We start from the raw sequence: 24605 nt of genomic DNA, 5'->3' as shown, positions 1-24605 counted from the left end.
CCCAGCCGCTCGACCCGCCCGACCGCGCCGAGCCCCTCCCCGCCGTTGCCCCCGCGCTGACCTGCGGCTCGGCTTCCATGCAACCGTCGTAATCAGCGCGCGAGATGGAGTGAGAGCGAGCAAGAGAAAGAGAGAGCGGGAGCGAGAGAGAGAAAGAGGGGGAAGAAGAGAGAGACACATGAGTCACAGCCGCGCCGCACCGCAGCAGCCCGTACGCCCCAGCGCCACTTTGCGTCTCCGAGTCGGTCCGGTCCGGTCGCTGGTGTGTGTTTAGGTGCCTCTCCTGTGGAGCGAGTCCGCGGGCCCGGCCGCCTCCTGCACCGGAGCCTGCTCGGCTCAGCCCGGGCTCCGCGCGTCCGGGACGCCAGCGTGTGCGCGACGTGCGCGGCTGTTGAACCCCGGCCGCCCGTGTTTGTGTACTTCTGTGAGCGCGTGTGTGTGCGCGCGAGCGTTTGTGTGTGCTTAGTGAAGTGAAGTTCATCGAGTTCATGGAGTGGAAGGGTTGGTGGCGAAAGCAAGTGTGATATTCAAGAACATGACCGCCACCCGTGAGTGAAGAGGCCCAGCCGGGAGGATCGCGACAGTGTCAGCGGCAAGTGGGCCAGCCAGCAGCAGTGCCACATCGTGGACCCGGGACCCGGACCCGCAGCCCGTCCGGGCGGCCCTTCCGACCGCGTCAGGCCAGGCGGCGCCGCGCCGCGCCACGCCGCACCGCCCGGCCCGGCAGGTCTGCCGGGCGTATCTCTCCCATTCACTTTCTTGGACCACTCGGCCCGCCCAGCTAGGCCTTACTGGGTCACCCGGTGGCTCTGGCCGTCCCAGCAGCAGCCGCAGCAGCCCCAGCGCGTGCCCGGGCCAGCTGACTCGGGTGGCAGCGCCCCCGCCCCTCCCTCCCCCTGCGGGTGCCTCCAGCCGAGGCTCCCCGGCGCCCCGCGCCAGGTGCAGCCCCATGGGCGTGACGCTGGGCGCCGCCGCGACGCTGCTGCCCGCGTCGTCGTGTCCGGCGGGGGGCCGGGCCGGCCCATCTCAGCGTTATCAAAGCCGGGCCATGGTGATAAGGTAGCCGTCGGGCAGCCAGGCAGGCAGCCACTGGCCGGCGAACAGGCGGGATAGATCCAGCTGGCAGTCTCGTGCCGCTCACTCCGACGAGAGCCCCCCCGCGCGCGAGGCTCCTCACGTCGCCGCCCTCGCCGCCCTCGCCGCCACCATGAGGATCACCGTGAGGGGCTGGTGCTGGATCGGCTGCATCGGCGCCGCGCTCGTCGCCCTCGGCGCCGTGCTGGGCTGGCTCCTGTTCCCGTACGTCGTCAACATCGTCATCGGCAAGGTGAGAGGCAAATGGAATGGAGCCCGCTTGGGGCTTGGGTGGTGGAGCCCCCCACCGTCACCTCCCCCGCTGAAGCTCGGTCCGCCGCCCGGTCATTGCCGCCTGCAGCTCGCGTGCACCCGGTGCAATGCGGCGCTCTTTCTCCATGATGTCACCTCCCCTTCCCCGCCCCGCCCCACCGCGCTGTGCTACAGGCGCGAGGATACCAGGCGACCAGACCGTCGTCTGGCCGGCATTTCGACTGCGGCTGCTGCGGTGCCCTTCCGACCGACCCCTTGGCGCGGCCAGCACGCCCCGCACGCCCCGCACGCCCGCCAGCACACGCGCTTGTGTAATTGGCTCCAGCAGCCCGGTGCGGACTCCGGCGGCGGCCCGGAGGACGCCCGCTCGGAGACTTTAACTCGACAGAATGCGCGGCGCTCGCATACTGCCGTCATCGTCATACCTCAACAGCGGCCCCCGATCACCTTCGCCACGACCACCACGACGACGTGGTGCAGGATCGCGGCCGGGCTGGGGGGCAGGCTGGCGTGATTGCAGGCCCGCGTGAGGTCGGCTAGAGCAGTAGGAAGCTTCTCTCTCTCCAAACAACCACCACTGAAAACCCACGGGGATTATCTCAAGATAGGGTTTGCATTATCAATCCGTCACCTCACCTGAAGTTTAAAGATAGGCTGCCGCGCGACCGAGAGGGCGAGGGCGGGGGGCAAGGACCACACGTCCACCAGGTCGCCGATGATAGCGTCTGGTGGTGCCAGGGGGTCGCCCCCCGCTGGGCCGGGCCGGGCCTGACGCCTCACTCTCGTAACGCTCAGCGAGCGGCGCAAGAAAAAGTAAGGGACGCGAGGACAATAACAACAAAAACCTGTTGCGAGGCCTCTGCTGCGGCTGGCTGCGGCTGCCCGTCTCTGTGGCGCCGCCGTGCCGCCGGCAGGGGAGGGGGGGGGGCTCATCGGGCGCGGGGCTGGAGGTCGCGGGGGATGATCCCGCGGCGCGGGACTACCGTGAGGAGGAGAGCCACTCCGCGGCGCTCACCGCGGCCCGCAGCTGGCTCTCATGCATGTTTCATCACATTACCCATGTCGCTGTGGCGACGCGACTGGAAAACGCCGCCGCGGCTGTCGCGGCCGCCGCGGACTCCATGCTGGCGGCCGAGGCGGGGGCGGGGGCGGAGGCGGAGGGTGGAGGGACGCGGGTTCTGCGAGCAGCAGCGCCCCGGGGCCGGGCCAAGGGGGTAAGGGGTGCACGGGGACAGGTTTCAACCAACCACGGGTACCACACTGGTCAGGAGTCGGGTGGTCGAGACCGTCGAGGCCGTGGTGAGCAGCCTACCCGACCACCGATCCGCCGACGGACGAGACGAGACGGGGGGCTCAAGCACGGAGGCAGGGCGAGGGGGCGCCACCGCCACCCTTCTCCAGCCCGCGCGCCAGCCCTAGAGGCAAGCCTATAGATGCGGCTGGGAGATACAGAGATAGGGGATTACCGAGGGATTGCGGGGATCAGTCTGTGTAAGCCCGCGACCTAACCCCTGGCCCCTCCTCCGCCTTCCCGCGCCCCTCTTCTTTTTACCTCGACGCATCTCCATCGCCAGGGAGGTGCTCTCCCCTCTCCAGACTCCAGACCGCCGCCCGCGCGCCGGGGACCGAGGCCGAGGCCAAGAGGGGCGCAGCAACGGGTTGGATAACCGAATCTCACTTGCTAGCCACGCGCTCCTTCCCATTCAATTGTTTTCTCCAACGCTCGAAACGTCGTCGTCGTTTGGGGCGCAGAGCAAGTTGCGCTGCGCAAAGCTTGAGCCCCAGCCCCTGCCCCCTCCCTCTCGCCCGCGGTGGTGACACTCATCGGCAAACAACGCAAATCAAGTCCTCCCCCTCACTGCACTGCACTTGCCATGCCACGACGTCCTTCCCCCCGACAATGTTAGGAATGCGACTCACCCCTGCGCCGCGCGCACTGGACTGCACCCCGCGTCGATGCTCCGCTCACTTCATTACCTCCGCCCCGGGCATGCTCCGGCCGTGGCGAAGCGCAATTGCCGCCGTGATATTACGAACACTCTCTCTCTCTCTCTCTCTCTCGCCCTCCGTGCTCTGCAGTTACACACAAATGCATTACGGGATAGTTTGTAATTTTGTTTGGAAGGATAGGCAGATATACCAATGTAAAACAAGTTCCATTTTTTTATTTATAAATTGATACATCAAATCTCATAAATTATAACGCGAGAGCTATGCCATGAAAAAAATAAAATAATTGGAAAGTCCCTTTACATAACAGAAAATAAATGCAACGAAAAGTTCAGACCATGGGGTTGACTGTCTTTTAAAATTAGAGACTTTTTGTGCATCGGTTGAGTGAGAGTGTGAAATCTACTGTATTCCATGAGCCATACCAGGTGGCTGATTCACACTGCGCACTTTCGTAGTTATACTGTACCGCATGCAGGCGTGCGGGTGGGTTGCCTACTCGCACGGGGCCGTAAGGAGCCGTGGGCCGTGGGCAGCAAGCATAGGCAAACTCGCACGCAACTACGAACGTGCGCGGCGTGAATCTGCCACCTGGTATGTAACATATAGCTCATACACACCTGCACAAACTTGGAAGAAAAATGCCACAATCCAGCTGTTATGAAATATAATCGATGTCTTCTGTAATACTAAAAATATAGCCGTTTAAAAACAAGAACAAAAGAGACAATAAAAAAAATAAGCATTATAAAATATGGACTATTTCATACCCAAGCGCGGGTCTCTTTATCAAAGAACAAACATACCTGAAGGGCACACTGTCCAACGTTCCTAGGCGCTCGCGCGGTAGAGGAGAGAAGAGGAATCGATGACGTGAGGGATATGTTTCAGACTGAACTGAAGTAAACCCGCCTACCAGTTCTTAAGTTCTTTGAAATTTACGAGGGGGAGGGAGGGGGAGTGCCCAATTTTCAATACAAAATAAATAAAACCCAAGAAAAGCGGCGTAAAGCAGGTACATGTATGATATGCCCAGTGCATCAAAAGATAGCGATAAAAAGATAGCAATCAAAAGTTAGCAATAAAAAGATAGTGACATTTTAGTGGTCTCAAACTTCTGTGATGGAGGAGAGGGGCGAACATTTATGAAACTATGAACAAGGTCCCACTGTTCCACAGCTCTATTCAAAATGAATTATTTCTCCTTCTCCTTGTTAATCTTTTTCTTCTGTCCAGTGTCCAGTTCTATATCTGACTCAGTTTCACAATATTACTAGCAGACAAACAGTTGGCCTTTACCTCTTATGGAAATGTTAGATAAGGAGCTATAGAGAGTAGTGATTGAGTATAAATATTAAAATTCATTTAAAATTATAATCATATCACAATGAGCCTTAATTATACAAATAAATAACAAGCCTTACAACAAAGAATAACAGAAACATGATTGAGTATTAAAACTTAATAGTTTCATGTAGGTTATTGAAACAGGTATTCTGTAAGACGTCAGGACAAAAGTAGTAAGAGAGTGTAAGGCATGCATGGGATGCGCTCTAAAAAACGAGAGAGAGATAACAAATACAAGTAGTAACAGTAATACTATGGCTGTAGAAAGCAAGTGAAAAGATAATTTTAAATAAAGATATCATAGGACCGGGCAAGAAACAACAGGACTGAAAATGAAGAAAGTATACAATATGGGACTTAAAGCAACAGGCAGAGATAAACAAATGAAAAAAAAGATCCATTCCACCTTAATTGACCACAGCATACATTAAAAATGCTATAAAAATAACATTACAAGACTAGAATTCAAGTGTATACCCACAATAGGAACCAGTTCCCCTTGAAGCACACAAGTGCATTTATGCAAATTATGGGAACCGTCATACTACTTCACACAAGAATAAATTAGAGCAAATTTTCATGATGAATTTTGGAAAGGGAAGAAGTGATTCTAAGAAGTCAGATGTTAACATGGTCCCAAATTTCACGTTGACTTAATAATTAATCAATTTCTGGTCAATCAATACTGAGCAATGTTTAATAACATTGTAACTAGAAATCCTAAACCCAGCAATGACAAAATATTTATGGCAAGATGACGGAAAGTCTTTAATACTACACAGGAAAAATAGATGGTGAGTATTCATTAAAAATGAATAGACCAAGGGAATAGGTACCTCAATCTTTTCAGTTACAGATGCACATTTACATGTGCATTAAGTGTTAAGCACATACTATATAGAAAGCAATACATCATCGAACATCGAATAGATAACAAATAAAATGACACAAAATTTGTACACTGGAAAATTAAATACTTAATAAAAATTATGCCTGAGTAGTTGCATTCCACATAGGCTCTGCACAAAGTAGACCAGCCTAGTTCATAAAGGAAGAAGAGAGATAATAAATGGCATGGCCAAATTAAGAAAATAATAGAGAAATACACTATACAATTGGATTCAATAAAATCCAATATGTATGCAAGTATGAAATGAATAACTGAAAGTTATGTATTTTGAGGAGATATTTGAAATGTTAATAATTGACTCCAGAAATTTATAAGTGATGTATAAAATCTACTATCCGGATTTCTAATTGAGATTCTTTTGGTTCTAGATAGTAATACTTCTCAACTCATACTAAGCTGACTAAAAATATCACAAATGTTGAACAATAGCAGAAAGCCCAGAAACAGACACACTACACAATAGACGCAACAGACAAGAAAAAAGAGATTTTTGAAGGACAAAAATCTACTTTAAGAGGCAGTGTGATAACATATTTAAAATATAGCACTCAGAGTACTCAGTACTCAGTAACTCATTTCAATTTCATCAAACTCTGTAAAAATGGCAATTTCATTCACTAACAAAGACTGAAACCAGCAGCAATACTTTCGAATAAAACTAGGCTGAGCTTGAATTAGCTGATGCCCCACTAATGGCACTGAACAAAGCCTGGCTGTTTCGCTTGAAACTGCCAAGCTCTTCATCAGGCCACACAGGTTCACCAAACAGTTGGCTCAATTCTTGACAGAGCTTGTGATAATTCTGGCGTAAGACCTCTTGATATTCCTGCTGTTCTGATGTAATAATCTTACTGTTCACTTGTAAGGCAGCATAGCATATTTTAACAAACTCCCTGACCGGACAATAGGACAGTAAATTATTAAAAACACAAAATAAAAACCACTGAACTGAGTGATAGTAAGAAAACTAAAAAAAACAAACCTAAAAACATCTCGAAGGTCCTCAACTTTGTCATCTGGATAAAGTTCCGACTGCCCAGGTTCAAGAAATGCATGAGCATAAGCCAAAGGGCCTGCATTGACTTGAACACACACTGATCCTTGCAAACGTAGTTGTAATTTCTTAGCATCTGTGGGTTTCGAGAGAGCAACTTCTTCCAATTCCAGCACTCTAGCCTGCATCTCATCTAGTGCAACTTCAATAGGGCTATGCTCTTCAACAACAATTTCTATGACTCGAATACGCTTTGTGACATATGGAAATGATTTTTCAGCTGGAAACAAAAAAAAGAAGAGGAAAGTCAGTTTTGGTTTGAACAAACTTATACTACAGTGTGTGTTATGAAAAGAAACAATAACTTGCTTGTTAAGATGGTTCGTCGTTTCCACTGGTCTTGAGGTTGCCCTCTGGCTTTCTTTCCATCTTTGGTGAAAGGAGTTTCAAACATAAATCTGCAGATATCGTGATTTTGCTCAAACTCAGTTTGGCGTTCTTCAAGGTCAGTTTTGTCAAAATATGGTGTTACATGAGTGACTTGGATATGAGCAAGCTTTGGATCAAGTTCAGTAATATCAACAGGTGCTGAGTCAGTCATCATTTTTACGATACCATCTCCAAATTTTGATGTATAAAGGCGCTGTAGCCTTTCAGACACTTCAGCTAATGAAGCAACTTTAGGTTCCTTATAGATATAATCAATGCCACTTTCTTCTTCAAAATAAGCCTGAAGAAAATAATTAAATTAATATTTAATCCAATCTAACAAAATTAAGAAACATCTAGCATATAACCCTAACTAACCTGTCCATAAAAAGTCACTCGATAGTATCTCCCAAGCAGCCTTTTACCTGAACGCATAACCTCGGTAACTTTCAGATATGCTTTACTGAGATTTTGATAGCACTGAGCTAAGGCTGCAAAGTTTCTTTTCTTCTCATGCATAGGGACAATAAGACGATATACTTCTGACAGACATTCATATCTCTCTGCGCGTTCAAGGCATTCTGCACACACTTCTAGTTGTTCCAATAAAGACTGTTCTGTATACTGTACATCTTGCACACCTGAATTTGATAATAAACACAATAATGAGAAATGATGACCAAGCATATGAAATTTAAATGAAATTATTATTTTTTATTGATCTATTACCCACCAGCATCTAGTTTTAAACCAATTTCATCACGAGCAATATTGGAAGATATTTTCTGAAATGCCTCTGCTCCCCAGCTCTGAACATTTTTCAGTTTCAGATATTCAGCCATGAGAGCAGCAATATGTAGTTGACACATTGCAGCCTGATAAAAAATACATATCAGACATACAGTTAAAATCGGTATCCATTTAATTATTATCCCTTCTATTTTTATAAGATAATTTACTTACCTCACTGAAGTTATTATCCCTATTATGGTTACGACTTATACTCTGGAGCCAAGTGTGACGAAGTTCTGGGGTGCTTGCATATGAGTTTGCCAGACTATGTTGCAAAGCAGCAAGCATTTCAGGATCATGGTGATGTTCTCTCATTTGAGCAGTAGCCATCAAAACAGTACGCACCCTCTTGGTTAAGTCTTTCACCTCTGAAGGAAAGCCTACAAAACAAGGAAATTTTAGACTTTACAAAGAAAATCCTAGCTGCAAAACCATTAATTGTTTTGGAAACCTATGACTGTAGATGTACCTGTTCCTTTCATCACTTTATCACTAGTAGCATAACTGTTGATGAGAGAAAGGCTTTCTTGAAATCTAGCATTATTCAATCCTACAATGTTGCCTAACATCTGTGAAACTGAAATAATCATCTAGAAGTAAACAACAGCACAGGTTAAAATTATGTCTAGGATAACTGAAGAACTTCAACCAAAAACAGCATGAAAACAGATACCTGCAAATGCACTCGTGTGATGCCTTTCCCACTAGTAAACTCAAAATTACTGCGCATCAACAAATAAAGAATTGCACAAGCTTCTTGACGAATTGTAGATAGTCTACTATTACAGCATCTTAGTAGCTCATAGCAAAATCGTCCACACAATGATGCATTACCTTCAAAGAGCAGAAAATGAGCATAACTTTAAGAAATAACATTCAGTACCAAAAAATATTTCAGGTATAAATATAATACTCACCTTGGAATAAAACGGCAGAAAAATTGTTTATTAAGGCACGTAGAGCAGCAAAGACATGGCGGAAAAGTGTTTCAGATTGCCCAACTTGCAAAAATGATAGCAGGATATCAAATATCTTATTCATTATTGGATTATCGCCTCTATTTGCAAGAAGAGAATCCCTCATGTGGATGCAGTACTGGCCCAGAGCATCAAGTGTGATAAGACCAACTTCCGTCGCCATGTTGGCTTCCAGTAGAGCCTGATACAAACGAGTTCCTGCATCTGAGTCAGCATTACCTGTGGGGCACACATCAAAGGTGAAAACACGTAATCGAAGAGAAAGAGAATTAGAATTAATAAAACAAATTTCATCTAATTACTTACTTTTTGGAACAAGACTTTCTCTTCCAACACTGTTAGTCCCACTTGTTACAATTATTGTGGTTGTTATGGTTCCTGGACTATTGCAAGAGCTAATTGTGCTGTTTTCATTTACACTAGGATCTGATGAAAAGTCAGGGGGAGCCATTCGAGCAGGTAGTGTCATTGCCTTGGCAGACCCTAATTTACTTGCTGGAACCATTTCACGGCTTGTGTTTGTACTGGTGATATTTTTCCGGCCAGTGTACTTAAAGTGATGCAAACACATTCTGCATTGAAAATAAAAAGGTATAGTTGAATTTAATGTGAATGATAAACCAATACTAGTAGATAGATAAAAGCTCAACATACTCTAGAACTCTAAAGAAATTCAGAAGCTCTGCTGGCTCACAAAGCTGCCACCATGCTATCAGTTGCTCCTCAGACATGTACTTCACCACAAAAAGGAAACAAATCAACAAATCTTTGACCTCTCCTGGTGTTATTTTATCAACACGCAAAGGTTGTGAGGTACTGACAGACCTGCAAACCATAATTACTTCAGTCAGAATTTTCTCAGATACTAGGAAAATTATTATCTATGATCAATCTGTCTTAATCTTATGAAAAGTGAAACTTTTACCTAGAATGAGTCTTCAATGTTTCACCATCCCTTGAACAGTCATCTCTCATTATAGCAGTTTCTTGGGAGGCAGTTGAAACGGCATCACAGGATATGGTTGATGATTCAGATTCTAAGCTGGTAGTCGAACATCCATTCACAAGTCCTAGAAACAAAACAACCCAAAATAAAAATACACTGGCCTGTGCTTCCCCTCATTCATGGGAAATAGAAATTTATTTTTTGTTGATTTACAATTTACCTTGACCGGCAATCACAGCAAAATAGTTTGCATCTCTTAAATATGTGGATGCTCTCAAGCTTGCTCGGGTGTCAAGATGCAATGTAATTCTGCAGAGAGATGTTTAAGAAAAATTATAATATTGTTACTTCTTGGAAACATAGCAGATACAGAAATATATGATGTGAATGATGTGAGGAGAAGTGACAATGAGTTACCTATGCTGAGAAGATCTACTGCTAGTTTCACTGCTGAGGGAATCCGACACAGAATACAAACATGAACCTGTGCTGTTTGACAATCTATTGGTTCGGCCTACATGTGCAGGATCACTTAAAAGATGGACTGCATTTAGTCTATTCAGGTTTTCCAACACAATACCAAGCCAAGGTGCATACAGTGATGCAATTCGGCTCAGCTGGCCCTGTCAATAAAATCAGCATTCATGTCTTGTCATTATGTTAAAAGTTTAAAACAAAAAAATATGTTTATCTCTACATATCGACCATACCTTGTTCTGGTATCGATCATCTAACTCATGTTTAGCCAGAAGATCTCTTAAAACTGAAATGGCCATACGACGAGTATGGACAACTTGGTTTAGAGCAGTACGAACTTCTTGGAGGAGTAAGCCCACTAAGTAATGGAAACGGCAAAAATCTTCACAAAGTATAAAATCTGAGAGCATATCTGTGAACAAAATGGGCTAAGATAAATAACAAACACTAAAATTATACATGACTGATTTAAAAATGAGTCTTACCATTTGTTCTTGATTTACTTGTTCGCTGCAAAGGCAGGTTCAGAGAGACAAAGTGCTCATGTGAGCAAATAATTTGAAGGAAAGTTAGCTTGTAATCGAAAAGAGTTCGAGAATCCTCCGCATTGAAAAGTTCAATGTAAGATTTTATCAACTCAAAGACATATCCTCGATCCATGAGTGTCAGGCATTTCTATAATGACAATGAAAATAATTGTTGATTGTTATGTATAACTTGTTACACACTGTGAAGTTCCAAAACTTGTACAGTGGTAAAAACTTTTGAGAATAAGGAGACCACAAACCTTCAGAAAATGAGCTAGGCTCATGTTCAGCTGTTTGGTTTCCACTGGCACTTCTTTGTACCTTTGAAGATATGGATAGAGTGATTTTAAAAGTTCTTCAATTTTTTTTTGATAGCTCTCAGAGAAGCGTTCATTTCGAACCATCTACAACAAAAGTGCAGTCCATAAGAAATAGTTCCCAAGCGCACTGAAAGCATTTATCATTCATCAATAAATACCTTGATTCGTCCTGAGCTCAACAAATATTGAGCCATACTTTTTGCCATAACTTGAAAGAAAAAATCTGAATGCCTCATAAGTTTGTTCACAGTCAAAAAATCAGTATAGTCAGGCCGTAGGAGAGTGGGTAAGTGGTGGCTCAATTGTCCATGCACTGTGTGGCTTCCGCTGTTTGATGTTGGAGCTACTAATGTATACTAAACAATACAAAAAAAAATGACAGTAATTTCACAAGACAAAATAGAGGATAATTGAGCCAATATTTACAGCCCCTGGTAGACTTACTTTGACATAAACTTTCAAAAGATCTTGACGGCCAGCATCATGAACCATATGAACTATGTTAACCAAAAGTCGAATAATGTTCAGTCCAACATCTTCACTTGAACAATTAACTAACAATGTCAAAAGTTGGTTCAGTATTGTTGGCAGCAAAGACAACACAGCCGACAACTGAACAGCATGGGCAGCCTAAAATTGACAAATACCGTAACATAAGAATAAAACAAGGGTTAGCGAAGGGAGCAAAGAGTAGATAACCAATCAATAGAATAAGATGAAACTAAGATGAAACATAAAATAAGATAAAATATAATATACCTTTAGTATTTGACAAGTTTCAGTTTCTGAAGGACATGCTCTTGCAAGTTTTGGGTCTAAAAGTCTCTCAGCATGCACAAATAAATTATGCAAATGAGGATCTTTGGTCAGCACCGTAGAAACCATTTGAAAATTTACTGTAAAGATGGGTTTTTGCCCATCAACCCAAGTGACATCAGGGCCACTGAACTGAAAAGAGAAATAGAACCATAAATAATTATATCAATATTCATAACAAATTTGCATGGATAGATTTTACATTGCTGCCATTTCATCTAAGCATTAACAAAAAAATCGCTTAGCAGTGCTAAGCACGAGACAAGACTGTTGCACATACAGCTGACATGATGACAAAAGCGTTTAATGGTACATACACAAGAGTGTATGGTATTTCAGCAGTCCATTCACAAGCTCTGCCAACCACCCCTTGCCTATAACTCCCCCATCTAACAATAGCCAAACATGCTCACCTAGAAAGCTAACAGTCTAAATAGTTCCACATAAAAATAAGCACACACACAACAGCATCCACTGAAATGAGCAGCAAAGAAGTTTTTGAACATCATTGTGAGGAAATTGAATGGAATGACCTATGCTTAATCTAGATGTCAAACACAAAATGAAAATATTTAAAAGCAACAATGCAGCATGCTTTACCAGCCCAACAGTATTCCTGGTAAACCTAGCCACCAATCACCAAACTAACACAAGCTACAGACATCAAAGTGTCTATGAAACAGATTGAATAAACCTTCTGTCATAAAACTGCTCAGATAGAAAAAAAATCTGATATGTTATGCTGTTATTGATACATACGTACGGGAGGTTGCAACCAGTCAAATTACTCTAAACTCCTACCAGAACACACAAATAAAATTGGAATCACTTTCTACAACTGCAATATTGAGCAGCTAGGGTAAAGAAAAAGAAATTAGTATTAGCAAGCACTAAACAACTACATCGGAAACTGTAAAATTTACAAAACCTGGTCAAAGGTTTTTTTTGTTTTTTTTTAATACTAGAACAACAAAATTTTAAACATAAAGGGTGAAAAAAATATTTTTGAAAATTCAACCCATCCTAACTCTCTCCAACTAAAATTACAAGAAAACTACGAAAGCAGTTAGAGGATGCAAACACTTACATGTGTTCCCTTTCCTTCATGCGCAGGCTCAGCGTCATTACTCACCCCCTTCCCAAGGCCGAGTGGTTGGATGGCCAAATACCCTGATGGCAAGCCAGCAGCCACAGGTAAAATTTGTTCTTCAACACAAATCCTTTAATTACAACAAACAAACAGAAAAGATATGTTTAAAAAAATGAAAAATACTACATTTAGAGCAAATAAAAATTTTGGTGAGAAAAATCTTACCTTCCCTTGTGTAAGAGAGGCACCCAGGAATAACCTACACAAGTTTCAACGTTCACATCCTTTTTCTTAGTTGTATCACAGGAAATATGATAAAAAGTAAAAAGTAAGTGATGTTTAGGCGTTATCTGAATTGGTAGACGTATTTTGATTTCATCACACCACGTCGGAGTGGTGTTGTGATGGACAATGGAACAGCAGATTTGAGAAACCAGGGATGGTCCGCCAGGTGGACCATATATTGCCTAATGAAAGTTCCAATACAGTATCAGTAATTTTGAAATCAAGATTTTCTGCTATAGATGCTGAAGGAAAAAAATTGCATACTTACACACAAGGGTTTGATATCTTCCTCATCACTATCTCTTAGCTCAACAAAACAAGCTATGTTTCGAGCTCGAGCAAAAGTCTTCTGATTATCAAAGTTAAGACTTTGTGGGTACACATAAAGATGACTCACGAATGAGGTATAGGGATTTACATCACCCTCTGGAAGTGTGCCCTCTAATTCGCACACTTCACGAGTGCAATCATTAGTGGTTGGAATTGGGAAAGGTTTCAGCGCCATTAAATTTGTTGCCAGGCAATCTAAGCAGAAAAAATTATTTTGCATCATCATATTAAAATTTCAAGCTTTCTACTAAATACATATTTTATAACAACTCACTTCCAGGAGGCTCTGCAAGAAGTTCAAGTTGGATTTTAATACAACCAGGTATTACAGTCAATCTGCTCATCTTATCAGCCCTACAAGATTTTTATAATTAGTCACATAAATCAATAGCATAGCTATTTTTGATTAACTCCAAAGATCTGTAAACTTTCATACTTGCGAAAATCTGAGAGAATTTTAATTAGGTCATCATCTCTCAAGCGGTGTCCGTCTTGTCTGTATATGGCAGGAAATTCTGATGTAGTGTCTAGCTCATTACTGTACTGGCGGAAGAGTGGCTTGGCAGACCATGCAAATGGCATTCGATATTTTCCCAATCTGTTTGGAACAGAGCAATCAACATAAAATTCATAGAACAAATCTTTAGCATTTTTTTATTTTAATTTTTTTGCAATGCCAAATTTAGATCCATTCAACTACCTCTGACAGCATGTTTTCACATGTTTCTGTACTTTAAGTCCAAGTTTTGGATCTTTTGTGTTTTTTACATAAGGCTCGGAGGTAGGACACATTCCTCCTTGTAAAACTTTGTCAATTCTCATTACAAGGTATATGTCAGAATGTGGGTAACTGATGTTAAAAAGTGCCTAGAGAAGAAAGAGGACATGAATTATGAACATTTTTCTCCCTTCCCCTTGTAAGAGAACTTTTTCCCCTTATTAAAATTTAGAAAAAGAATTGATACCTGTTTTTGGAAGTGAAGCCAGTCTGGTGACACTTGCTCAAGCTCGGGATATTGTTGCATGAGGGGGTCTATCTCAGGGTTTCCATTTCCATTGCAATTTTCGGAACCAGAAAGCGCATTTGGAAGAATTTGACGGATCTGCTCATCATTTATATCAAAATGGAAGTTCTCAGACAATTTACGCCCAGCTCGTGCATCAAATAAAGCCATTGAAGTGAAGTAGGGTTCCACCTGGACAAAATTAGAACTTTTAAAGAAACAAATAGGCATGAATCATAAGCTGACAATATTTCTCTATTGAGAAAAACACTTACTTGCCCAAGGATGTCATTCTCTCCCTCGATTGGTGCTTGGAGTTTAAACTTGACTTCCTCACACTTTACCAAAAAGCGAAGGCCAAACTTTTCTTTGAAAGGTTCGATATTACTTTCAACAGAACTTAATGCACCTTGTTTTACATGCTGCAGGAAAGACAATGATTTTACAAGAGGAGACCATAAAATCACATTTCAGCACTAGGGAATTCCAGCATAAAAAAACACCCTACCGGCATGTGAGGATAAACACTGAAGAGTCTACGTCGATTCTCTTTTCTTGCATGTGCAATGGACATGTCTGTCTCACGTGAATATTTCATTAACTGGGGGTTCATGCTTTGATCTAAGCCTTTTAAGGTTCCATAAATGGGGAGTTGTTGAGGAGAAGGTGGAGTTGAACTGGCTGGAATTAGAATTAGGTTTAAGTTGGATTGTAAAGTGAAATAGAAAGTTACTGCCCAAAATTCACATGGGATTCCATAATGTCCCATGACAGTTTAGGTGGCTCCATCCAGGGGTTCACCATGGGGGGGTCCATGTAATTTTGGACAAGTGCAGGTTAATGTAAAGGGGTTTCTCTAACAAATGAAAACCAATTTTGACATGTACCTCTTTCAAGTGATCCTGCAGGTTTATCTTCTTGTTGCTTTATGATGTGCAATACTTGTTGTAACTTGCTAAGCCAATCATGAAGTTCGGCCTCTGATTCAGCGGCAAGACAATGGGATTTATGGCCATGAGGCATGCGCAGCTCCATGCAAAAGCGGCCTCTCTTAGGACTCTGTAAGTTAGAGAAGTTAGAACCAACAAGAACAAGACATTGGGAGCAACAAATAAGTGTAACTTACCCGTACAACTTCAGTACAAAAGTCCATGACAATGGTGGCCTTTGCTTCGCCTTTTTTGTCATCTTTGTGTAACTCTAAAATATAAGTGCCATCAACCTCACGTCTGTGAAATGAAGATAAAGTTTTACTTACAAAGTTGAGATTAGATTTACATAATGCTACAGATAAATAAATTTTAAGTTACCTGAGGTAACAGTAACGTCTCTTAAAAGACTTGGAAGCAATATTTCCAAATATTCTATCAGAACCCACTTGAGGGCCTTTAAGCAGATATCCTTGTTTGGTTATACCTTCACTAATTTTATTCACAACACCCTATAAGGTTAAATATAAAATAATTTAGAAACATATTAGAATAGAAAATAGTGCAATGAGATTATTGCAAATAAAGTAGGATGAATATAAAGCCAACCTCATCAACTTGATCAGCATCAGTGTCAACCTCATAGATTTCATCTTTTAATTCATCCACTTTTGGTGCCCTAAAACGTAAAAGAATAAAATATTTGTAAGAAGTAATAAACGAATTTCAAGACAAAAAAAGAGAGGAAAAAATTGGGACTCACTTTGGTAATTCCAAGTAATTTCCTGAATATGCACTGTATTTATAGTGAACTAAATGCCAGTTACTTGAATAACTTTTAAGACACTCTTTGGTCAGCAAATTTTCTCTGCTATCGTATTCTGGTGGAGTAGGTTGAGACACAGTACGATATTTTCTTGGCAAAACAACTTGCTGGAATTAAAACATATTCATAAGGATAGTTAAAAATGCTCAAGGAGTTTTCTACCAGGTAGAAGGCAATCTCTAAGTATAAGGGGAAGAAAGTAACTCACAGAAACATCATCAGACGGGTACACCAGGAGTTCTCGATGTGGATCATTTTGAAGTAGAGTTTTATTTTTAGAAATGTACTCCTCAAAATTGACTGGCTCTACCATGTGTAACTTGTTCTGAAAGTTAAAAATTGTAGACAGGAAAATTAATGTAAATGGATCATTTGAAAGACTTGATAAACAGTAAAGTTTCCTAAAGCCTCAACGTTGTCCAGTTGTAGGCAGACAACGATCATAGAGTAGCAAGTGTCAATCACAAGCAAACTAAGTTGCCAGAGCTAAATATGTAGGTTTGTTTACATACAAGGTCAGGTCAAAGTACAGCACATTTAAGGTACATACATACATTTGGTTTAATTTCTAAGCCAAATGAAATAAGTTCAGAGCAAACATATGAATAAAATGTGAAATGTATCGGAAGTAACTTTTTGAAGAGTGCTGTTATTTTCTTAACATTAGGTTTAGTAATAAGTAGTAAAGGTCTCACCTGCACAGTACTTTCTCTCACCACCTGTGACACAGTTTCTCTCAGCTGAGCAGCCATTCCCGGCTTGCCCAAACCACGGGTAAACTTCCGTTCAGCCATTTTCCTTCGATTTAAAAGATCAAGCAACAAGTGAAGATATTTTGTGGACCATTATAAGTTTGGTAGTCACTTAAGCCCGGGGTTCATGATCGCACGGGTATCAACATCAACAACACCTTCAATGGACAACAACACAACACTGAGAAGAATGGGAACTTTTTTTACTAACAGGCGCAGTCCAAAACTACCAACAGCTAATCCTAAAAGATTAGCGGTGAACCGATAGAAAAATGAAATTAATACACCAAATATCTCTTTTCAGCGCCTTAAAAAACGCTACACCGCACTTAAAAAAAGAGATGCCGCCAAGTCATCCAAAAATAGAATGACAAAGGATATTTTCGACTAACAGCGCAAGTTGCGTTTTCTCTTCATACTAGATTCCGCGGGAGGATTTGTAAATACCGCGGTGCCGCGATCGCAGGACCTTGCAAGATCGAGGCTGGTGCTCTGCTAAGAAAGATTGAGGCATGACAAGTGAGAAAAAAACATGTAAGCAAATGTCTTTATTTTCACAAATAATCCTACAAGAAAAATTATGACTTTTAAAGTCAAAAGATAATAATGGTTTGTCAGACAAGAGAACTGATAAACCAAGTACAAAGATACAATAAAAGGATGACCAGAAATAAATGCCAATGACTAAGAGAAAAACAACACTAGTTTCACACTCTCCTTTGACTAAGAAATAAACATGGGTAAATGCAGGCATATCATCACATACACAGTTCATTATGCAATGGTCAGAACTGCACACTTGTACACATTTAGAATACTTCATTTTGTCTTTGGCTTTATCAGCTTAAGGATCTTAACATCTTAACATCTTAACATCTTAACATATTAACAGATGCATTTTCATTATATTTAGCACTATGGCAATGATTTTTAGTGATGAATGTGTTTAAATTGGTAAAAAGTGTCGACCGGAACATTTAGAAACCTTTGCCATCGCTTCAATTCGATGAAAAGCAGAGATCCGTGGTTTCGCGGGATCTTAACACAACTTTCAAGGAAACCACGAATCATGATTCTATTGGTCGTTGTAGCGATCCCGAACGTTATGGTCGGCATTTTAGCGAATATAAAGACATTCAAATGTAAAACCATAGTCTTACTATCGAATATAATGCAAAATGCACTTGTTTATATGTTAACATGTTAAGATGTTAAGATGTTAAGATCCTTAAGCTGATAAAGCCTTAGAAAAGCTTCCAAGCTGTAAGAAGGAGCCTTGTATTAAAGTTGTCAAGAAGTTTTCAAACAATTTGCACTTTTTATAATCACAAAAAAGGCAGTTACAATTTACTTTTATTAGATTCAAACTGAATCCTGCTAAACTGATTCCAAACTAATGCATACAGACAGAAACAATGTTGTCAAGATCTACAAAATACTGATATCATCTTACATCTCCTCCAAGCACACCTTCATTAAAAAACATTTCCGGTGCTGGATACCTTGTAGTAATCCATTTTTGTGCTGAATTTACAAGAGCAAAGGCCATGAACGCCTAACAATAGTGAGTCAATGAAGTTTTACAAAAGGTCCTGGGCTAAACCAGAACCTGTTATAATTGCAGTGATTTTCATCCTGCCGAGGTGAAATGTGAACACTTCTTATAAAACACTCACTATAATTGAGGGGCAGTGAAATTGCTCTTTTAGTTATTTAAAAAAAAAATAAGAATAAGGGAATTAAATAATCACATATGTATGTAACATTTAAAAACTACAGATTAAAATGTAATTAAAAATCACATGGAAACTTCCCTTATTCCTCCCTTTTTCTTTACTTTTTCTCAAAAAATTACAAGCATCACTAGAAGATAGCAAATATAAGAGCCTACTTTTAAAAAAACCTTCACTTCGAATTAGTCAGCCTTTTGATGTCCAATTTCCTTTTTGCGTTCTTTCTTTTTCAGTGGGTTGGATTTGCAATGCTGATACAAATTATTCAGATCAAATGCAAGCTTGATATTATCCTAGAGGGAAAAAGATAGATGTACCAACAAGAAAAACAAGTCATGAGTCAATAAAATCAGAATGCAGAATTACAAACCTCTGTGAAAAAGAAGCGAATCAGTTTATTGCTAGTGTCAACAGCTGGTCGACGAAGGGTTTCTTTCCCATCTTTGAAGAGGATGACTGTAGGTAACTGTTGTGAACTCGCACCATCATTAATCCTATACTTTTTTGCTGCATCTGGGTAACGTCCTATATCAATCTTTCCAAACTGCAAATTGTCTAAGTGATACCTAAAACATCAAATAATTTCAAATAATAAAGGTGATAAGAAAAATTTATGCCATGGAAGAAACAAATCTTTCTCACATGCCTATACACTGGATAACAATATAGGTATTGTGAAACTTACTCATGTGATATCTGGGCAAAGACAGGAGCAAAATTAACACAAGCTGGATTCCATGCAGTGTAGAAAGTAACCAGCCAGGTCACTTTCTTGTCACGTTCTAACTCTTCATCAAGACCAGCTACAGTTCGGAAGTATGTAATACTTTCAGGTCCAGAGTATGTCGGCTCAGGCAACAACAATGAAAACACTGGAAATAATAATGAAAAGATTAACATTAGTACTGCAGTGATGCAAATAATATTTGACTGATAAACTTTAGATAACTTTGTAAGAGAAATTAAGATAAAAAGGAATAACTCACAGACAAACAAAATTCCATATCCAATGCCCATGCGAACATCAGCATAAAACCATAAAATTACATTTGCCACTTTGGCATAAATGAAACTTGAAGACAAATAGTTAATCATTGTCACACTTCCTGCTTTTCTTGTTCTCAACATTACAACAATCATCAGAAAGAATAGAATTTCTGATTCTCTCTGAAATCAGAAACAGAAAATAACATTATTCAAGAATTTTGGCACAGTATTCAAGCATAGAGGGACAATATCCGTAAAATTCATTCAATTCTATTGAAATCTTATCCCTTCCAATACTAATTCATTCATATGTTAAGGACTACACAACGAGAAAGATTTGTTGAGAAGTTAGTGTTGATGTATTGTACTTACAGAATCCAGTTCACATTCTGCTGCAGGGAATACTAATGTACAGAGAAAGGGGAGCTTCTTTGCAGTCACATAGGACAGACTTAGTAATATATTAACCCAATAAAAGGGTTGAAGCAACAAATGTAAATCCTTCTTGAAGGACATTTTCACAGAGAACAAATTAATTAAAACTAACTGCTCTTTTCCTGTCTTTTGAGAACGTCTGCTACTAACCAAACTTCAACAACCTTTAACACAGCCTTCTAGTCACAGTGGACACAACCACCAACATAAGCAGCCGAATTTTTTTTTTAAACGCAAAGCTGAGTACAAGTTTGGTTGTTAATCAGAATTCTTTACAAAACTTAACGTTTTGAGATAAAGATTAGAAATTTATATCAAATAAATGTTGTGTTATATGTGATTTTAAGAAAAATATTCAATTGTCAGTTGTTGGCATGCTTGACGCGCGTATTTGAAAGAGAGATTGGAAACGAACACAAAAAATCTCAAAAAACTGTCGCTTGTATTTGAGGTTCTTTTGTGACACTTTTTGTGAGGGGAATGCATGTTTTATAGCATCAAAGAAGACGAAAAATTAATTTCAAGGGATGATCGATGCAAAAAACTGTTCTTTAGAGGGAAACGGATCCATTCGCTAGACTCGCCATCCCCTTCCCCTTCTCCCTTCTCCTCTCTCACCCCCACCATTCTCTCCCCCTTTTCTTTCTCACCCCCTCTCCTCATGTCCGAAGACCCGAAGGAAGGCGATGACCCGAACCAAGAGAGATCGCGCTACTGTGACGGTTGAGAGTAAGACAAGGACAACCGTATTCGAGCAGCTTCGGGCATCTCCGTCGACAGTTCTGGAACGTTCGGGATCATTCTGCTCCGTACGTGGGCCGAGTATATAAGCGAACGGACGCGTTGTCACGTAACTGTTCGTACTTTTCTGCTCGGTGTGTCCGTACGTGTGTAGTTTAGTAGCGATATTTCGCGCAGTGTTGTGATAAGTGCTACAGCTTGGGCTATTGTGGATTATCTCTTTCTTCGTCTGAAACATTCCTGGTGAGTATATTTAACGTGTTTGTGGATGTAGAAATAGTGCCAAGAAGCAAAGGGTTTTGAAATCCCGTGAGTGACCAAATTTGGCAACGAGTCCGACCGACCCTGAATCACCAGAGCTCTTTTAGATGTATTCAGACGATTCCGACCTAGTATTCGGGAACTCTGGTCCTTTCTCTTCAGCTACCTGAAATGTACTTTCAATGAATTAAAAGATGATGAATTGAACCTACACTCATTTGTGTAAGATCTGCTGAGTCCTCTTTCCTAGGAGTTCTAGTAAAATCTCTGATACCTTCAAGTTGTCTTGTGATTAGGTAAATTTTGCTTGCTTGGGGTCTAGTAGTTTATGACATTTTGAATTGGGTTAGCAACCAAGAACCTGGGATATGGTGAAATGCCCAGGCCAGTTTCCTCGTTGCCAGATTTTATTTCATGACAAGCTGTCCGGGGTAAAATTCCTTTCATTTTCATTATTAAAAATATGCCATTTTATTGTCAATCAATAGTTTTGTTTGTCACAATTCATGTAACATTTCCCCCTTGTATAGATGGATATCAGTTAAACTGGAAATTTATTCTGTCAGTGTCATTGACTAGCATCTCTATTCTTGATACTTTCATTACTGTGGAAACACTAAGTTCTTTCAAGGGAAATGTTTCTGATTTATCTGTATCCTTAATTTGGTTTCATCTCAGTCAATAAGTTAAGCTTAAATTGTAAATAAATTAAATCAATTCTCAACTTGTTTACCTCTGTCCTCCATTCCTTTTCCATTTTGGTCTGACACTGTACTTCAACTATCATTGTTGCCTAGCAATGTGTGGGCTTTGCAATGGGTAGGTCTCATTTTTGGCCATTATCATTTTTAAATTACTTGAAATTAGACTGTATCTTTCTGAAATGGACACTGTCATACTGTTTACCATATAATATCTGTATTGATGAATTATCAAAATGCATAATCCATTCAAACCATCCTATTATAACTTTTATTCCAACCATGACAGCTATCCGGGTTATAATTATAATCATTTCAATTGCCATAATTATTTTAACTATCATAATTATTATCAATATGGTCCAGCAATTAATTATTATGGTATGCCTAAGACTCTGTCTTCCACAGAGTTCATAAGTTTCTAATGACATTATTTTTAACAATTTATCCTCTCCTTGTTTCAGTTCGAGGCGCCATGGGGAAAGACTACTACAAAATCCTTGGTGTTGCCAAGAATGCTGCTGATGACGACATAAAGAAAGCTTACCGTAAACTGGCACTAAAGTATCACCCAGACAAAAACAAGACTGCTAGTGCTGAAGAACGCTTCAAGGAAGTAGCTGAGGCTTATGAAGTTCTCAGTGATAAAAAGAAGCGAGAAGTGTACGACCAATATGGTGAAGAGGGATTGAAGGGTGGAGCTGGAGGCATGGGTGGTGGTGGCAGTGGAGCTCAAGGAGGATTCTCTTACTCATACCATGGTGATCCTAGAGCAACATTTGCTCAATTCTTTGGAGCCAGCAGCCCATTCCAAACTTTCTTTGATCTGGGCGGATCAGGTGGAAATAGAATGTTTTTCCATGAAGATGACATGGACATGGATATGGATCCCTTCTCTTCAATAGGCATCGGAGGCAACCGACCTGGTGGCCCTGGAGGTGCCTTCAGATCTCATTCATTCAACATCCATGGGAACCAAGCAAGGAATGCAAAAGACAAAATGCAGGATCCTCCCATTGAACATGATCTATATGTCACTCTTGAAGACATTTTGAAAGGCTGCACCAAGAAAATGAAGATTTCCAGAAGAGTCCTCCAGCCTGATGGATCATCAAGAAAAGAAGATAAAGTCTTGACTATCAGTGTCAAACCTGGCTGGAAAGCTGGCACAAAGATAACGTTCCAGAAAGAGGGAGATCAAGCAAGAAACAAGATCCCTGCAGACATTGTCTTCATCATCAGGGATAAGCCTCATCCTCAGTTCAAGCGGGAAGGATCTGACATCAGATACACAGCTAAAATATCTCTTAAAGAGGTGTGTATGAACATTATTTATTTGAAGTTTTTTCCTTTTTCTCAACTGTTTTACTCTTGGACACATGTACTAACATTCTCATTTTCTCTTTACAGGCACTCTGTGGTATCAGGATAGAAGTACCAACCCTGACTGGAGAGAGGATCCCTGTGAATCTTACTCACGAAATCATCAAACCAACCACAGTGAAGAGAATCCAAGGTTATGGACTGCCTTTCCCTAAAGAGCCAACCCGCAAAGGAGATCTTCTGGTTTCCTTTGATATTCAGTTCCCCGACAATTTATGTCAAAGTGCCAAAGACATCCTATTTGATGCTCTCCCTTGAGCTGGATTATTGATATCTTTAAGTGTCATGTTGCCCCCTGCATTGCTGTAACTCAGTACTTTGAACAATACAAGGCCAAGTGATGTGAGGCATAATTGAAATTTTATTTTGTGATCTTTATATTTGTTTCTGGCATTATTTTTTTTTTAAACAGTACTCTATACATGCGAAAGTTGACCCACCATAAGACTTGCTTTAGAGTTCAAGCTAATTTGTATCATTAAGTGACTTGTTATTTTGTTCCATTTCTTCTTTGTTTAATTTGGGGCGCACAACCAGACTGGTGACACTTCAAATGTATGAGACACGATTCTAATGGCTGTGATAGTTAAAATATTTTGTGTGTATGGGGTAGTATTTATGTGAAATAGGTAGTCTAAAAGCAATTGTTAGTCATTTTGCTGTTATAGTTAAAATGTGGTACTGGCTAGTTGGTTGAGTTCAACCTTGTATGTCAAGAGTGGGCAGCTGTTTACCTCTACCTGTATACCCTTAAAAGTGGAAAATGTTTGGTATTTTGTTGGTCATCTCTATCCTTGGTCTTGTTTAAGTTTCCTAATGTTCATTGTATGCCCTTTTCATGGGATTAGGTAACAGTTGTACAGGTTCCTGTAAGAGAGTAAGTGGTCACATGACCAATTTGGAGAAAGTTTGGTAAAGTGTATTGTGGGCCTCGCATTTGAGGACTGTCAGCACTGGTGGAGGAGGTAGGGCATATTGAATCAAGGAAGGATTGTTAAGACTGAGATCATTTGCTACCTCAGCTACAGGCTACAAAAGAGAGATGATGCAGCCATTTGATTACTAATTGATTCCTAGGTTTGACATCAACCGTAGCCATGATTTGATGTAATTTAGAGGATCTAAGGTGTTTGAGAAAATAGTCATTAAGGAGGATTGTCAGCTACCAGCTTGACATAAAAGGATTGAATTTAACTCAGCATCACATGTGTCAGTGACTGCACGTTTTAGTGCAGGTTGGTACAAGATGTTTTGACTCTGTTAAATATCATCCCCAAGTGTTTTACCATTGTAAATATTTCTTAAATCATTTGTAT

At 41.2% G+C, this 24605-nt stretch overlaps 3 protein-coding genes across 4 annotated transcripts; 1 reads left to right on the top strand and 2 right to left on the bottom strand.

Moving 5' to 3' along the window:
• Positions 1–3492: 3492 nt before the first annotated feature.
• On the bottom strand, positions 3493–17227 carry LOC113213150 (dedicator of cytokinesis protein 9). Of its 2 annotated transcripts, none has more exons than XM_026432124.2 (36): positions 16992–17227; positions 16505–16621; positions 16234–16403; positions 16080–16149; positions 15852–15982; positions 15668–15770; positions 15429–15600; positions 15050–15222; positions 14817–14963; positions 14503–14733; positions 14238–14404; positions 13974–14135; positions 13812–13891; positions 13476–13732; positions 13148–13389; positions 12920–13052; positions 11776–11964; positions 11461–11646; positions 11175–11372; positions 10957–11100; positions 10655–10844; positions 10403–10581; positions 10110–10315; positions 9913–10001; positions 9672–9816; positions 9401–9571; positions 9053–9318; positions 8687–8965; positions 8443–8603; positions 8239–8359; positions 7941–8149; positions 7711–7852; positions 7356–7618; positions 6918–7278; positions 6537–6828; positions 3493–6447 (listed from the first exon to the last, which is right to left on the bottom strand). In XM_026432124.2, exons 1-36 carry the CDS (start codon positions 17088–17090, stop codon positions 6213–6215), a joined length of 6480 nt encoding a protein of 2159 aa, XP_026287909.1. In that variant the 5' UTR covers positions 17091–17227; the 3' UTR covers positions 3493–6212. The 2 variants fall into 2 exon arrangements, with proteins under 2 accessions (XP_026287909.1, XP_026287917.1); XM_026432132.2 differs by having other exon boundaries at positions 12965–13052.
• Positions 17228–17583: 356 nt separating this feature from the next.
• On the bottom strand, positions 17584–20380 carry LOC113213604 (thioredoxin-related transmembrane protein 2 homolog). Its single transcript, XM_026432720.2, has 5 exons — positions 20141–20380; positions 19768–19948; positions 19467–19653; positions 19152–19347; positions 17584–19074 (listed from the first exon to the last, which is right to left on the bottom strand). Exons 1-5 carry the CDS (start codon positions 20282–20284, stop codon positions 18964–18966), a joined length of 819 nt encoding a protein of 272 aa, XP_026288505.1. The 5' UTR covers positions 20285–20380; the 3' UTR covers positions 17584–18963.
• Positions 20381–21004: 624 nt separating this feature from the next.
• LOC113213486 (dnaJ protein homolog 1) lies at positions 21005–24605 on the top strand. Its single transcript, XM_026432574.2, has 3 exons — positions 21005–21187; positions 22371–23221; positions 23317–24605. Exons 2-3 carry the CDS (start codon positions 22382–22384, stop codon positions 23545–23547), a joined length of 1071 nt encoding a protein of 356 aa, XP_026288359.1. The 5' UTR covers positions 21005–21187; positions 22371–22381; the 3' UTR covers positions 23548–24605.

Source organism: Frankliniella occidentalis, unplaced genomic scaffold (genome assembly GCF_000697945.3).
Source record: "Frankliniella occidentalis isolate FOCC.00 unplaced genomic scaffold, Focc_3.1 Scaffold38, whole genome shotgun sequence".
Classification (NCBI taxonomy): domain Eukaryota; kingdom Metazoa; phylum Arthropoda; class Insecta; order Thysanoptera; family Thripidae; genus Frankliniella; species Frankliniella occidentalis.
This window is presented reverse-complemented; position numbering and strand designations above follow the sequence as displayed.

Excerpts from the sequence above, each read along its gene's own strand:
- LOC113213150 (XM_026432124.2), bottom strand. The coding sequence starts at position 17,090 with ATGGCTGAACGGAAGTTTACCCGTGGTTTGGGCAAGCCGGGAATGGCT. Across the intron at positions 13,390-13,475 it reads AAGATATCAAACCCTTGTGT|GCAATATATGGTCCACCTGG; the intron begins GTAAGTATGCAA and ends AACTTTCATTAG. Across the intron at positions 7,279-7,355 it reads GAGTGACTTTTTATGGACAG|GCTTATTTTGAAGAAGAAAG; the intron begins GTTAGTTAGGGT and ends TATTTTCTTCAG.
- LOC113213604 (XM_026432720.2), bottom strand. The coding sequence starts at position 20,284 with ATGTCCTTCAAGAAGGATTTACATTTGTTGCTTCAACCCTTTTATTGG. Across the intron at positions 19,949-20,140 it reads CAGAATGTGAACTGGATTCT|AGAGAATCAGAAATTCTATT; the intron begins GTAAGTACAATA and ends TTCTGATTTCAG. Across the intron at positions 19,075-19,151 it reads TTCGCTTCTTTTTCACAGAG|GATAATATCAAGCTTGCATT; the intron begins GTTTGTAATTCT and ends TTTTCCCTCTAG.
- LOC113213486 (XM_026432574.2), top strand. The coding sequence starts at position 22,382 with ATGGGGAAAGACTACTACAAAATCCTTGGTGTTGCCAAGAATGCTGCT. Across the intron at positions 23,222-23,316 it reads CTAAAATATCTCTTAAAGAG|GCACTCTGTGGTATCAGGAT; the intron begins GTGTGTATGAAC and ends TTCTCTTTACAG.